This window comes from Arachis stenosperma, chromosome 4 (genome assembly GCF_014773155.1).
Source record: "Arachis stenosperma cultivar V10309 chromosome 4, arast.V10309.gnm1.PFL2, whole genome shotgun sequence".
NCBI classification, from domain to species: domain Eukaryota; kingdom Viridiplantae; phylum Streptophyta; class Magnoliopsida; order Fabales; family Fabaceae; genus Arachis; species Arachis stenosperma.
The window spans coordinates 121,307,148-121,323,916 of NC_080380.1; the positions used below are offsets into that span (position 1 = coordinate 121,307,148).

The 16,769-nt window shown below is 33.9% G+C and overlaps 2 protein-coding genes and 1 pseudogene across 5 annotated transcripts; 1 reads left to right on the forward strand and 2 right to left on the reverse strand.

The window, feature by feature from the left end:
* Window positions 1-5,528: 5,528 nt before the first annotated feature.
* LOC130975404 (MDIS1-interacting receptor like kinase 2-like) lies at window positions 5,529-7,451 on the reverse strand. Its single transcript, XM_057900206.1, has 2 exons — window positions 6,499-7,451; window positions 5,529-6,405 (listed from the first exon to the last, which is right to left on the reverse strand). The coding sequence occupies exons 1-2, from the start codon at window positions 7,449-7,451 to the stop codon at window positions 5,529-5,531; spliced, it is 1,830 nt and encodes a 609-aa protein (XP_057756189.1).
* A 954-nt stretch (window positions 7,452-8,405) lies between these two features.
* LOC130975405 (MDIS1-interacting receptor like kinase 2-like) lies at window positions 8,406-10,704 on the forward strand (annotated as a pseudogene).
* Window positions 10,705-11,018: 314 nt separating this feature from the next.
* LOC130973159 (uncharacterized) lies at window positions 11,019-15,777 on the reverse strand. 4 transcript variants are annotated; one of them, XM_057897585.1, is made up of 9 exons: window positions 15,324-15,777; window positions 14,353-14,590; window positions 13,972-14,094; window positions 13,523-13,670; window positions 12,749-12,838; window positions 12,503-12,557; window positions 12,251-12,373; window positions 11,514-11,570; window positions 11,019-11,412 (listed from the first exon to the last, which is right to left on the reverse strand). In XM_057897585.1, exons 2-9 carry the CDS (start codon window positions 14,559-14,561, stop codon window positions 11,273-11,275), a joined length of 945 nt encoding a protein of 314 aa, XP_057753568.1. In that variant the 5' UTR covers window positions 14,562-14,590; window positions 15,324-15,777; the 3' UTR covers window positions 11,019-11,272. The 4 variants fall into 4 exon arrangements, with proteins under 4 accessions (XP_057753568.1, XP_057753567.1, XP_057753565.1 ...); XM_057897584.1 differs by having other exon boundaries at window positions 14,353-14,668; XM_057897582.1 differs by having other exon boundaries at window positions 14,353-14,679.
* Between the last annotated feature and the right edge of the window lie 992 nt (window positions 15,778-16,769).

Below are 16,769 nucleotides of genomic sequence, written 5' to 3' on the forward strand. Positions count from 1 at the left end.
CGGGAATCCAAGAGATATTCACTAAGCCTCAGATGCTTGTAGAACAAGAATGGTTGTCAGTCACCTTGTTCATGAGTGAGAATGGTGATGGGCGTCAATCATCACCTTCATCATGTTGAAGAACAAGTGATATCTTGGATAAAGAACAAGCGGAATTGAATGGAAGAACAATAGTAATTGCATTAATACTCGAGGTACAGCAGAGCTCCACACCTTAATCTATGGTGTGTAGAAACTCCACCGTTGAAAATACATAAGAACAAGGTCTAGGCATGGCCGAATGGCCAGCCTCCAAAGGTCTAAGATAGCATAAAACAAAGATAGCTACCAAAAGTCTCCCTAAATACAATAGTAAAAGGTCCTACTTATAGAAAAGTAGTACATAGATGAGTAAATGACATAAAAATCCACTTCCGGGCCCACTTGGTGTGTGCTTGGGCTGAGCAATGAAGCTTTTTCGTGTAGAGACTCTCCTTGGAGTTAAACGCCAGCTTTAGTGCCAGTTTGGGCGTTTAACTCCCAATTAGGTGCCAGTTCCGGCGTTTAACGCTGGAATTTCTTGAGGTGACTTTGAACGCCGGTTTGGGCCATCAAATCTTGGGCAAAGTATGGACTATTATATATTGCTGGAAAGCCCAGGATGTCTACTTTCCAACGCCGTTGAGAGCGCGCCAATTGGGCTTCTGTAGCTCCAGAAAATCCACTTCGAGTGCAGGGAGGTCAGAATCCAACAGCATCTGCAGTCCTTTTGAGTCTCTGGATCAGATTTTTGCTCAGGTCCCTCAATTTCAGCCAGAAAATACCTAAAATCACAGAAAAACACACAAACTCATAGTAAAGTCCAGAAAAGTGAATTTTAACTAAAAACTAATAAAAATATACTAAAAACTAACTAGATCATACTAAAAACATACTAAAAACAATGCCAAAAAGCATACAAATTATCCGCTCATCAGTACCACTTCATTATTTGCCGTTAAACTTACATTTGATTGATTGAAAGAAAGTGTGAGAATGTGACGTATATAATAGAATCACTATGGTTAGAGAAGTTGCTAGGTTCCTTCAGCAATCACATAAGAGAATGACTATGACTAATAATAAATGCCATTTTCTACTTGTTCAAAGTCTCTCTTTTGGAGATGACTTATAGGCCACGGGAATCAATCATGGAATCAAGTTTTCTCTATAACTGAATCTATCAACGTAGAAACATGGTCATGAACTTCAGCTCCATTACTAGGCCTAGAGATTGATGAATATATAGCAATGTTAGTTAATTATACTAGCTTTTGCGACTTCATTAAGGATTAAAGATGTGTTTAGAGTTTTGATCTTGGAAGAGAAAAATGAGAAGGAAAAACTCTGGTTTGTAGTTTGAGGTAACTACACTCACTATAACTACAGTATGGGTAGTAAAAGAACAAAATATACCAAAAGTTATAATAGGTTATAGCACTACATTGGAAATAGAATAAGCAATAAAAGTTCAGAACTATCATTTTCCTTTTCACTAACCCAACAAAACATTAAGGACTATAATCGTAGAAAGGAAATAAAGTGGAACATGGAATTATAGTCTTTCCACAATGGAATTCTCAAGTCGTTGGTGGAACATAAAATAAACGTGTAAGTAGCGCAAATCAAATTCTGGCAAATATATAGTCATTATTGCCTAAGGTAAAATTAAAATTTAAAATAGAATTCAAGAAGATGACCTTTTATCCTTCCATCATTTTCTTGAAGTGTTCTTGGTCACCTTGTGAGGCTTATAATAAATGCTTAACTATTATCACCTTTCTCTATATATCATTTGAAAAATACTATTGAAAAGTATGACTATTAAGTATTAACGATTTATCTATTTCTACTATATAAAAGTTGATACTAACTCTTTATACATTAGATTTAAGCCATATTTTTTTTCTCTAATGATGTCACATCATCAAATTTAATTACTTGGCAAAACTTAAAAATTAATCAATCAAATTTTAGTAAAATATTTAAAAAAAATTAAAATTATAACTCCCATAATTAATTATTTTATTACATATTATTATTTGATGAAAATATAAATAATTAATTAAATATAATAAACATCTACATTAAAAGTGTCATAATAATATTATCATAATAAATTTTAAATTATAAATTATTCAAATTTCATACTATTTGATATACTTATATATTATACATAAACCTATTTACTTAAAAATGATTCTATTAGATGATTAGATACAAAATAAAAATATTTATTATATTTTTAAAACAAATTTACGAAAAAAACATTTATTAATTTTATTATTTATATTTTTTCTATTATTTTGTAATACTTTACATATAATTATATTCTTATAATTATACTTATTTCAATATGCTATATAAATCAAAGAATCAATTTTGATTATTTTTTAATATTATTTAAGTTTGTATCACTTGAGACATTGTCTGATAGAGTAAATTACAAAAAATGTTAACAGATATTTTTATTTTATGCTATTTAAATTATTCTTTTTAAAAATAACTTATTCAATATATATATACACACACAATAAATAGTGTAAAAAATTTCATTCTTACTATTATAGATGTCATTAAAAAACTATATGCAATAGAAAAAGAAGAATAAATAGATGTCAAAAAAAAATTCACAAAAGTACAAAAAATAAAATTTTTGTGCTACAACATAACAATTATTACGGATTCAAATTATAAAAAATTTCATCAAACTTCATCAAATTATACTTTATCGTAAAAAAAAAACTATCAAATTATAAATTACTACCTCAATAATTATTATAGATTCAAAATTAAATTAAAGGTTTTAGATCATAGTATTACAACAACTTTTGTGTTATTTGATAGAGAAAAAAAAATTATTAGGCACAACTATCTTAAATCTAATTACACTCCAAGACAGTAATGATACTGAAGTACCATCCCAATTGAAAAATTTATACAACCTCACACTTATATTTGAAGTCAAAGTAAATGATTTTAACTATGTTCTCAACAATACATTATTACTAAGACATTTGTCCCAACAAAAAAATACTGAAACTCAAACTCCTGTTACAACAAATAAAACAAGTAATACTACCAAAATTTCATTTATTTAAAACATCATTTATATTGCTCATCTATAGTATTCATTAATTATAGAAAATTAGGAACCAACTTCACCAACACTAATATCATCAGATTTAGATGACATGCAAATCAAGATATTAAGTAGAAAGAAAAATAAACGAATCTAAGACATATCTTTAGATGAAGAATATATATATAATGATAGAACAAAAAAATAATAGAAAATAGAATAAATTACCATTTATATCCACGAAAGTTGAAGACGCTGATATATCTATCCATAGAAAAAGGAAATTACCATTTGTACTCATAAAACATGAGTTCCATATAACAAAATTATCCAAACACTAAAAAATCACATAAAATCTCCAAATTACCCTTATCATCATCCGCATCATCCAACTCTCATTCTCTCTTTCCCTGTCTCACCCTCGTCTGAGCCAAACTCTGAGTTCAAGGGCACCACTGCCTCATTTCCTTCATCACTACCATCACCACCACCACCACTATACCTCCATCATCATCTTCTTCACATAAGCAGCAGCAACAACAACAACAATAGAAAAAGTAAAGAGAAAAAAAAAACGGTTCTTCCTCCTACACTGAACAGCATTGACGACGATGGTGACAGTGACACCCATTGGCGCTGTCGCCCTCTCCTCCTTCTCCGATCTCTTGCGCGCTCTCTTCCTTCCAAACCAGCGACAACGACAGCGACGGACTCAATCAATGGTGGCGACAGACGCGACGGAGCCGGTAGTAGCAAGGGCCGATGGCGGCGACAGCTCCCCCTTCCTCGGTTCTGGCTCGCATCTCCTCTTCGGGCTCCCTCAACAACGCCGACGATGATGCGATAGCGGCGGCGAGTCCCCACGTTGCTAGTGCGGTCTCCCTCTCCCTCCTCTTCTCTTCTTCTTCCTCGGGTGGGGGTGGGGGTGTAATGGCTCCGTGTGTGAGTTTTGGAGGGAAAGGAGGTGGTGGCTGGGTGAAGAAGGTTAGGGTTAGAAACTCTTCCATTTAGGGTGGCTGGGTGAAGGGGGTGGTGGTGGGATTTGAGATTAGAAAAGTGGTGGTGAAGATAAGGGTAATTTAAGGATTTTAGGTAATTTTTTAGTGTTTGAATAATTTTGTTGTGTGGAACCCATATTTCATGAGTACAAATGATAATTTCTTTTTTCTATGGGTAGATATGCCAACGTCTTCAACTTTCGTGGGTAGAAATAATAATCTAGTCTAGAAAATATATACAAGTCAAGAGTTCAAAAAAAACATGTCTTCACAATAACATATAACAGGTAGAAGAAAAAAAATAACTCCAATACACAATCAAAAATAAAAAGAAAGAACAAACACCACACAAAAAGATTAAGTCTGTCAATTAAAATAAATACAAAAATAAAAAAAAACAAATAAAGATGTAATTTCGTATAATTTCAATATAAAAAGATTTTGTATTATAAAATATTTTAAATAAAAAATCACATCAAATTTAATATTAATTTAATTTGTATATATTTTAATTAATTTTTAAATAATATAATACTTATTAAAATATGCTATATACTATCATTGATTTTCCATCCAACGTATGAACGTATCATGTGAGTCTCACCCTAGTTAAGCACGAAATGTGGTCCCCAAGCAGCTCAAGTTGACAAGATCTTAACCTCAGTGTACGTCTAGAGAGTAGAGACGCTATGTAAGTTTCCCTATTACAATTTTTCTTTTTTCTTTTTTTTTTATAAAAAGGAACATTTAAATGACGTTTTAATGCTCCAAATATTTAGTTTGGCTAAGTTAGTATAGATATATTAGTAAATAAATAAGAAGGAATATTTGTACATGAGCGAAGAGAATTTTGGTGTACAAGGTAGTTATTATGAGACTATAGAATTAAGAAGTGTTAATATGACTTTAAATAATGCTTTTCAAAATGGAAAAAAAATTGTTTTGTAAAACCGAGGACATCCAACTAAGCTGGGAGAAATGTTGAGGCTCCTTCAGTTGTTGAACTCTTTGGATCTTTTAGTTGGGTCAACAGTTCAGGAGTCTAATCTGATAGCCAAAAGAAATTTTTTTGCCTTAAAAAAATAATGTAATCAAACAATTTGATCAATTTAAACTAAATTTGTTTTGAAACCATAGCGTTACCGTTAAAGGAATCTACACACAGAATATTTTTCCTTTCTATATAATTAGAACATTGAGGGATGTCATAGTTATATGCTTAAAACTTTCAGTCATGCATTATTTTGTGATTCACTAAAAGTTACAACCTTCAATCTTGCATTTATATGCTGATAAAATTCAATCATATGACATGTACTTGATATTGCATCAATTGGTAGATTGAGACATCATAAAAAGAAGAATTCGTGGAAGCCTTGGGAGCTGAAAACTCATTAGCCACATCCTGCATTGATGGTCTGGATTTTGGGTCAGAGGAGAGGCATGCTAATGCTAGCTTTACAACATGCACAACATCTTGCATATCTTTCCGAGATTTCGGAAGTGGAATCCGCGGATCCAACACATCTTTCACCAATAATTGTTGCGTAGATGATGATGCATGTGAGCAAGAGCAAGAGCATAAGCGACACCCTCTTGCTCCACTTCAACTCTTGTGCATCCATCTCGTCGACCAAGTTACAGTACAAGCTTCCTCTTTCCAAGTATTCGTACACCAAAAACATGCATCGGTTATGCAAACAATAGCCATAAAGCCTAATGATGTTGCGGTGGCGAATCTCTGTCAAGACCTCAACTTCATTGCAGAAGCTCTTGTAAAAGGATGGATTTTCTGATTCTGTTTTGTGAAGCTTCTTCAATGCAACAGTTTTGCCACTTGGAAGTCGCGCTTCGTAGACGCTACCATAAGCACCGGTTCCAATGCAATATCCGATATCAAAGTCCTGTGTGGCTTGAATGATGTCCTCAAATGCAATTTTGCCATCATAGTTCCAAATTGAGAACAAGTCTCCATTTTTTGTGGCCTTATTTTCAAGCTTGCCATGATGCCTGGCATGGAAAATGCATATTCCAATCCCAACAGAACCCAATGAAATGGTAATGCAGACCACGATTATGACCAAAACCAATGATCGACCAGAATGCTTATTGTGATGGTCTTCTAATTGATCTTGTGGATCATCGCAGTCATAATTTTCATCAGGAAGAAAGGGATTGCAATGCAGATAGCACACTGTAATAGACTCAAATCCCTTTGTGTTTTTGATACTAAGGTTATTGTAACGAAGGTCTAAATATGAAAGGTTTCCAATTTGAGAAGGAATGCTTCCACTTAAATTGTTATAGCTGAGGTCCACATAACTAGAGTGAATAAAGATAGAAGATGGGATAACACCAGAAATAGCATTATGAGAGAGATCTAAAACTTATAGATGCAACAAATGCTCTATTTCTTTGGGGATACAACCGTCTATCATGTTGGATCCAATGGTGAGCACTTCCAAACGGGTCAAAAGTCCTATATTTGAAGGTATATAGCCACTAAGCCAATTTGAATGAAGGTGGAGACTTGTCAAACGGTTCAAGTACCCAATTTGCTCAGGAATTGGACCAGACAGGGAATTTGAACTCAGGTCTAAGGTTAATAAATTTGTTAATTTCCCTATTTCATGAGGAATGAAGCCACTAAGTTTGTTTTGGGAAAGGTCCAACACAAGAAGTTGAGTTAGATTTGCCAGTGTGAAAGGAAGATCCCCATACAGGAGATTATTGGAAAGTTTCATGTGTGTGAGACTGCTCATTTGACCCAAGATCAATGGAATGCCTTCGCTGAGCGCGTTGGCACTCAAGTCCAACGTGACAAGTCTCTCTAGTTTGCTTAGTTCTTGTGGAATTGGACCACTAATGTATTGGTTATTGGAAATGTCCAACACCACAAGTTGAGTTAGATTTGTCAATAATGTTAAAGGAGCCTCACCTGAAAAACGGTTGTATGATAGGTTGAGATGTTGTAGCTTCTTGAGACCCCTTAGTTTAGGAAATTCACATAACCCCATTTCACTGAAATCTAGACGGACTAGATTTGGAAAAACTAAAAATTTTAGTTGCATATTGCATAGTTGTGGGAAGAAGTCAGAGCTGTAATTCCTTGGAGTTGGAGGTGAAAGCGTTGTTATGCTTCCAGCTTTGTTGCACTTGATTCCGGGCCAGTGGCAACGGTTTGAGACATTAATATACTGGATACCCCACAATTCACTGATTGAAAGCAGAGCATTGGCTTCTTGATCTAAGGGTGACAATTTGGATTTGTGAGTTCCAGCATTGGTGGTGATGCTGCCAACAAATACAAGTGGCACTAATATGAAAACAATGCAAGTGAATGATATGGCCATGGCAGCTAGTGTGTGATGAATGTAATGTATTCTTCACTAATTCCACAACTTAAAGCCTCAGGAGAAGTGGAACAAGGCTTTTGGCTTTGTCAGCAAATTATTATAATATTACCTCAGAGAAGTTGCAAGGTTTCTTCAGCGATCAATAACTAATGTCATTTTCTACAAGGTCAAAGTCTCTCTTTTGGAAATTCATCGTATTATTGTGAATCATAAAAAATAAAATTAAAAAATTGAATGTTAATTTCAACTATTAAAACATTATATTTAAACTTGCATTTTATCTAATAATTTTATATTCAAATGGCATAGACTCCCCATACTCAATTAAGAGGTTGCGGGTTCGAGTCTCCTATCTTTCACTGTTTAAAAAATACAAATAATAATATAAAATTAAATATTTTTGTAACTTTATTTAAAGTCCAATTTATGTATATATTTTTAAATTTTATAATTATTAAATTTTAATTTAATTTATATATTTTATAAAATGTAAATCCATTTTATTCCGGGGGAATGCTTGAGTCTAAAGCTAGTATTAATTATTAGTCATTCTTTATACAAATATTCCATTGACTCCTTATACTTTCCCTTTCTATATATGTCACATTCTCACCGTTTCTTTCACTCAATTAATACAAGTTTAACGACAAATAATGAAATGCTACACACATGTCATCTTTTCTTATCTTTTAGACATATTCGGGACGAAAACAATTCCAGAAATTCACTTACAAAAATATACTCCAAATCTTTCAAATTCAGCAATAGACACTTTTATTCATCAAAAACAATATTCGAGTGTACTTTAATATTTACGATCTTTTATGTGTATTTCTATCCACTCCAAACTCTTTCATAATATTTTTGTTCATTTACTCCTTATTATATATATGTGCAACAACAATTGAGAGAATATTATACAACACAATTCAGTGAAATTTAGATACACACATGACAAACTCAGGTTGCAATTTACTTGCATTAATGAAGCTTATCTTTGTTGACACTTTGTTTGCCTTAGTCCTCCTAACCGTTATGAGTGCCAACACCATGGTGGCAGCATCAAATTCCTCGTCCTTGAATGAGGAACAAAAGGCCTTGCTCCATAGCGGGTGGACGGAAGGTCGTGACATCTCAAAACATTGTAACTGGACTGGTATTGTGTGCAATGACGCTGGAAGTGTCATAGAGATTTCAACAAGGCGTTATTTTTTTTTATCGCTTCATCTGAATTGAGGAACTTCAATTTTACTGCATTCCCCAATTTGATCCGTCTAGAACTTACTGGTTTGGAACTCAAGGGAACCATTCCCAGTGAAATAAGCACTCTTACAAAGCTTATGTATCTTGATCTCTCTTCTAACTATCTTGAAGGTGAGTTGCCTACTCCAATTTCAAATCTCACTCAACTTAAGTTAGTTAATGTTGCTAGCAATTTTCTTAGAGGTGTTATTCCTTCCACTTTTGGTCAGTTGAAGTGTTTGGCTCAACTTTCTCTTCACTCAAACAATCTTGAAGGCCGCATTCCCATTCCCGAAAGGCTAGGGTACTTAAAGCATTTAGAGCAGTTAACTCTGTCAAATAACTCATTGAATGGTTCAATCCCTTCTACCTTTGGACAACTAGAGGATTTGGAATCTTTGTCCCTTGATTCAAACCATATTGAAGGTCCCATCCTTGTAGAATTTGAGAACCTGTTCCATTTGAAAGCTTTAGACCTTTCCCATAACAATATTTCTGGTGTTATACCATCTGGGATTCGACAACTCTCTAGGCTTTCAACTTTATATATTTCCAACAATAGCCTTAAGGGACCAATTCCATTTGGTATTCTAAATCATTGCAGTTATGTGCAGCTAAGTAACAACTTTTTAAGTGGACACATTCCTTCTCAAATTGGCGATCTTTCTTATCTAGACCTCAGTAATAATAGCCTCTCAGGAAGCATACCAGAGGGACTCCATTTCGTTCCATATCTCAATATATCTTACAATTCCTTTGTTCCAGATACACACTTTTGTGGTTTTCCAAGTGAAGCACTGATTGGTAATAAGCAGTCACCCTCTTGCTCTTCTCCATATAGTACCATAGCACTAGTTTCCCTTGCTGCCTTGAATTACTTCTTCATTACAACAGTGTTCATATGGCTTGGAATCAGTGTCTTCTGTCCCCTCCAAAGAGAGTACGGATTTGAGGAAAGAAGCAAGAATGGGGATATCTTCTCAATTTGGAACTATGATGGTAAAATTGCATTTAAAGACATAATCAAAGCCACAGAAGACTTTGATATAAGGTATTGCATTGGAACAGGTGCTTATGGAAGTGTCTACAAAGCACAGCTTCCTAGTGGCAAAAATGTTGCACTAAAAAGCTTCACAATACAGAGTCTGAAAATCCATCATTTTACAAGAGTTTTAGCAATGAGGTCAAGGTCTTGACAGAAATTCGCCACCGCAACATCATTAGGCTTTATAGTTTTTGTTTGCACAACAGCTGTATGTTTTTGGTGTATGAGTATATGGAAAAGGGAAACTTGTTCTATAACCTAGCCATTGATGAAGAAGCTCAAGAGTTGAATTGGAGTAAGAGTCTAAGAGAATAAACATTATTAAAGGGACTGCATTTGCTCTCACTCATATGCACCATCATTGCACTCCACCCATTGTCCATCGAGATGTAACTAGTACCAATGTTTTGTTGACTTCAAATTTAGAGACTTGTCTATCAGATTTTGGTACAGCTAAACTACTTTCTTCTGATTCATCTAATCAAACTCTATTAGCTGGCACTCCCGGATTCGTTGCCCCAGGTAAAACTGTATTTTATTCTCTTATTTATTTATTATTGAAATGTCATAGTAACCTATTTAATGTTTGAATATATTGTAGAACTGGCTTACAGCATCAACGTGACAACAAAATGTGATGTTTGTAGCTTTGGAGTGGTGGCTTTGGAAACAATAATGGGAGAACATCCTAAGGAACTACTTTCCAATATGTCAAAACCATCTCCTCCAAAGATCATGATCAAAGATGTATTGGATTCACGTATTCGAAAAGACATGCGGGATATTGTACTTGTTCTAACATTAGCATTGGCATGCTTGCATCCCAACCCAAAATCAAGACCTTCAATGCAGGACATAGCTAATGAGCTTTTGTTTTCAAAGTCGCCATTGCTTTGGCATTTTGATGGTATTTCAATTCACCAACTTGTGAATCAAGAAATATACGCAATAGGTAAAAATTAGGAGGTTTTTTAATCATATTTTCTTAGGTGATTGCCCTAATTTTATGTATGAAAGCCATCTTCTGTTTTGTTTTCAACTGGGTATGCCTTCCAGTTCAATTCTTTTTTATGTATTTTTCGCCTTGTATTATGATTTTTATCACTTATAGCATTCCCTTTCAAATTATGCAGTTTGCTCACTCAAATAACTAAATCTTAATGGTAAGCAATATCATGTGGGGCTTTCAAATAGAAAGTTTATGGATCATCAACCTACCTGAAATCATACATTAGATATTCTTTTTTTTGGTCTAATATTATATAGAACATGCAAAAAACTTGAAACTTCGGAAAAACTTTATTAACAATTCATAGGATGAGTTAGACTTAACCATTTTGTTTTAAATTTAACAAGAGTATAAAACATCCATGCCGAAGAAACAATGACAGTTTCTCAAGCCGGACTAATTGAATTTCTAATAAGAAAGTCCAAATAACGGTGGCGAAGACTGAAAAAACTGCCATTGTTTACACAACCAATCAGGCAAGCAGTAATCCACACACTGTAATCCTAAACCAGTAATAAACAACTACGACAAATTATTTTGGAGAGGAATAGGTTGTCTACCGGGCCACGATTCTATCTTTTGGAAATACTTGGGGGGTACAACTCCATCAAAACCTTCTGTCAAGATAACCTTGTTGTCAGAAATGAAAAGCTTCATACCTTCTGCAATAAGATTGCAAAAGGAATATATCTTTAGTTACTATCATCAACAAACAACTAAGAAGTTCAGCATTTCAAGAATTGTGATTGGAATATTATCATACCCTCCAATGCTTTTCTAACATCTAAAAAGATCAGAACATTTACATCTCGCCTCATACCTGGGAATCAAAATGGAAAACTAGGTAAGAAATCAAGGACAAAAACTAAGTAATCAAACTTAACTAGAAATGGTTGCATACAAGGGAATAACTAAAACTAAAGGGATGCTAGATGTAGTTATTCAATAGAAAAATTATCCTCAAGAAATTGAGTAAAATAGTCCAAGCAAGTACTTTAATATCTATAAAAATATTTCATGTTACACTGATTGCTAAGAAGAGATTTCCAATCAATTGCCACCACCACCCCCAACAAATGATAAAGGGTAAATAAATGCTTAAAAATGCAAACCATTATTAGTTATGCTACTTATGAGGGCAATATTGAATGGCTTAATTGCATTATTGATTTACTAATAAAGAAGTGAAGTTTACAGGCATTTTGTTCCAAGTAACCAGTTTATTCAGACTTTGGATCATTGACTAATTATTATTTGAATTACTTTCATGTTAACATGTTTAGTGATTATATAATACCAGGCTCTTGTAAATAAGCACAAGTAAAGAGTAAAGACATATCCAAATTCCAAAGTTAAAATACTTAAGTGGTTAATCACAATAGACAAGACATCAGTATTCCTTTGCTACTGTATAACATAACTGCCAGCCTTAATACTGCAGAAGGAAAATGACCATGCCTAAATAAATCTAAATGAATTTTTGATAGCTAATCACATTACCACTTATTATTTCTCCATCTGTTGGTAAACCACAAGAGAAATGAACATGCAATCTCTTCATGCGCTTGAGGCCGGATTCTAGAATTGAATCCAAGTTTTTTCTGTAGGTTCCGTGCACGCAAACTGCATATGGTAGCAAAATCAAGAAAAAACAAAAAATAGAAAGTGGGGGAGAAGAAAAATAATCATTTGGAGAATATGACTCGCAAGGACAGCAAAGTTAACAGAAATACAGCTCCATTGATTATTCACCTGGAACTTCTTCAGCTGAAAGGATTGGTTTCAACAAGCTTTCAGTTTCAACAGTCTGCAGATCAAAAGTTAATCATGTATTTTAGTTACTCCACAAACAATCAATTTAACATAAAATGACATGGGAACATCTACGTAATATTCATTTCAGAGCACAGATCCAATTACTTAAGGTTTGAAGGTTTTTTAAAAAACTTCAAAAGAAATTTAAATGTCTCAACATTCAACTAAAACAGAACAGTTTACCGTTATTGTATGGCCTTGGTTAGCTCGTATAAGTAGCTCCCCATTCTCTTCTATAAGGCTGAAGCGCTGCTTATTGTCCTTTCGAACGGCCTGAGAATAAACAAGAGATCATTTAGAATAAAAGGTCTTCAGTTAATACTTAATTCATATGAAAATGGAAGACATTAAAATCTTAACTTCAGGGACTAAATAAACACAAATAAATAGCATATAGATACAGTCTACAGAAAAAAAAAAAGTCGTTATAAATACAATAACAATTCATGAAAAAAGATAAGCCACGGATATTATGTAGCAGTAAGTAAAGAATTAAAAGTGGGATACACTTGACCAGCTACAATCAACATGTCAATCATATCCGATTCACTCAACTAATGATTTATACTATTGTTAGTTGCAGAAGGATGGATCAAGAAATTCTGAAAACCATATTCTGACTGCTTTTACAAGATCAAACTAGTATCACTCTGCAACAAAAGATTTAGAAAAGGAAATTCTATACAAAGGATACAGGAATGAAAAGCTAAATAGAATAACAAGTTGAAAATGTCGATAGACACAATACAATACAATGTATTTATCTAGTATGCTAAACAAGAAGTGGTACCGAAGTTTTTGTCTTGTATCTATAATGTGACTATTTTCTATTTTGCTATTTTCCCCAAACCAAATGCTTCTCCAAAATGCAACACAATAATCCAAATTACAATAGAAATGGCAATGATAACAAAGAACAAACAAGAAATAAAAAAATATATGAATAATTAAACTGACCTCCCTAACATCATCAATATTGTGGGATTTTAATGGAATATTAGCAAATGTCTTCATATTCAGCTTTAGCAGATCATTAACTTTGACATAACCATCACTTCGCATATCCAAGTTCAATTCAGATGCCATATGACGCAAAATCCTCGTCCTGCAGGTATTACCAGAGAAACATACAAAAATCACTAACTTTGACCTTAGAAACTAAAAGGGTGATATATAATATTTAGTACATTGCATAAACCATACATACTAATTTCCTATGAGCAGTTGCTCTACACAAGATAGTTTACACTTTATAAAATAGTTCATTTTATTAGAAAGACAAACAAAGTACATAAAATTTTCTCCAAAACTTGTTTTGATGGACTACAATTAAAAGAAATCGAGAACTATCCCACAAAAACAAAAATTGAGAGAAAATAATGAGCAAAGAGCAAATTAGTGCTTACAGGAGCCTACCAAGAGCGTCAATTTTATCCTTCCCGGAGCTGCCACCACCACCACGGCCACTGCCACGTCCTCTTGTTCTTTCCCTGTCGTTCCTCATGTCAAAAGAACTTCCTCTTCCACCACTGCCACTCAAAAGCCCAAAAATGGCATCAGTTAAAGGCATAAAACTTTAAGCTTCATTCACTAGAAAAACCTACCATTATCATACAAAAGTAAAAGGAAGAGGAATTAAAAAACAACAAAGAAGCAAAAATTAGGAAATTTGAGCTAAACACAATGATTTTGAGCAAGCTTCAACAGCAAGACGCAAAAGAAACGAATTTTAATTCGATAATAGCTATAAAGAAGGATAATTGTTTGTTGGAGAGAGAGAGAGGAACCTGGAAGAGGAGTGAGCGTAGGAGGAGAAGGAAGAGGTATTGGGGTTTCTGCTTTTGTTGTTCATTGTTGGAGGAAAGTAAGAGGAGGAAGACGGAGAGAATAAGAGAGAAGACGGTGATGTAACGGAAACAGAAACGGTGAGACGTGGAAGTAAGAGGCGGCAGTGGCGCAAAACAAGGATAGTGCTGTCGCTCACCAAAGCAAACATGGATGGATATTTGATTGATGCAGCAGAAACTAAACGATGAAGAGCGATATAGGAATATGAGCTGAGCTGAGCGGAACTGAGCCGAGCCGAGCTGGCTTCTCAAATTTCTAAAAATGAACTGAAATATAAATGGAGCGCTGACATTCGTTTAAATAAAACAGCTTTTGGACCAAAATTTTAAACAAAGAGAACCTGATTCCATGTTTCGATTCCATTCTACTCTCAAAAGACTCAAACCAAAGTGGCAAAGTCATCATATTAACTCACTATAAAAAACCTCACTCTTTTAACAAAATGTTAGAAATCACATCACAGATTCACAATTCTCTCAAGAAGCAATACCAAAGTGAAAAGTAAACGTTTAAAGAGATTTCAAAAAGCATGCAAATAGATCACAAAAGCAGCAAGCAAGCAATGCAATCCCAAAGTCTTTCATCCATCGAAGGAAAATATATTAAAAAAAAAAGGAACAACTTTCCTGGACGACGAGGAAGAAGCAGTGATATCTAAGACTCACCATTGCTGAAAACATTAACTTGATACGTGTATGCTCAAAGAATCAAAGCCTAACTAGAGCAGCAAGCAAGCAAAAATTCACAATTCCCTCAAATTGAAGCAGCAAGCAACTTGAAAAGGAAAGCACCAAAAAACAATTTGCAAGTAAAAAATTCAAATCACCAATCCTAACCAGAAATAAAACCAAATCCCAAGAATAAAGAAGTCAAAAACAATGATGATTGAAGGAAAAAACCCAAAAATCACCTTCCACTGGGCTGGAACTCAAACACAGATGAGGGAGAGGGAGCACAAATGAGGAACTCAAACCAGAAGACACAGGCGACGGTTGGAGCCCGACGGAACAGAGGCGGCGCGACAGAAGTGGAACAGAGGCGACGAAATTGAGACGATTCGACGAGTTGCTATGGCAGCGACGAGTTGCCACGGCGGTGGAACAGCGGGGACGGCGACTGGAGCAGATTCGAAGGCGGTGCTGGAACGGCGGCAATAGGACAGCCGCGGCGACACAGCTTGAAGAAGAGAGAAGAGATGGCGATACAGCTTGAATGACGAAGAAGCGCGGAGTACCCGGTGGCCCCTGATCGCAAGGAACGGCGGCGCACTCCTTGCGGCTGTGGAGAAGACCACTGTAACCTAGGGTTGTGTTTTGGGGAATGAGTTGGAGACTGAGAATGGCTCGAGGGAGGGAGGGATGAAGGACCTGGCTTTCCTTTTCTCACCCTAATTGTAGAAGGACGACGTTTCATGAGAACCGGCTTGTTCCGGTTCGATCCGACCATCCGAATGTTGGCCGGTTCAACGATTTATAGATGGTTGTGAAATTGACGGTTTTGGACTATGAACAGAATCGTATTAAATATTAATGTCTAGTTTCCAATTGGACTGACCGACCGGCCAATCTGATTTTTAGAACTACGGTTTTTCTATTATGGATATTAATTTTTTTTAATTTTAATTATAAAATCTAACCCTCAAATTTAAAGAATTATATAATTGAATAAAACTTATAGATTAGATTTGTATATTTAAAAAATAAAGAATTCAAAATCACATATTTAAGAATTAGATCTGTGTATTTCAAAATTTTATTCGATTTGTTGATATCTGATTTTACATTATGGTCAAATACATCAAGTTTCAATAACACCGAAAAATATAATTGTTGGCTTAATATTAAAATTAAAAACTATTTTTAAAAATCATATTAATAAAAATATTAATTCTTAAAATAATTTTTTAAAAAATTATTTAAATATACAAATCTGATTGAATGATCATTAGTATATTAAAATTAAAAAAAATAATAATGATATTATTTTTTATGATATCATTCTATACATTAGAAAAGGATAATTAATTTTTAAATTTATTATTTAAAATTTTATTTAAATGTATTTGATTAAATAATTATATAAAATTTTTTAAATAAATATAAAATTAAATAAAAAGCAAAGATAATTAATTAATATTGATTCAAATACATTATCAAAATAAAAAATATTAATCACCTAATATTTCTCATTTTGTTTTATTTTAATAGTTTTCTTTTTAAATATTATACTTAAGATTAGCATACTCTTATGCAAAATTTGTTTGTTTTATTATGGATAAGCACACATTGCATTTATAATATTTATGATAGTTGACGATATAATAAATAATAATAAACCTACATGATAATTTTAATTT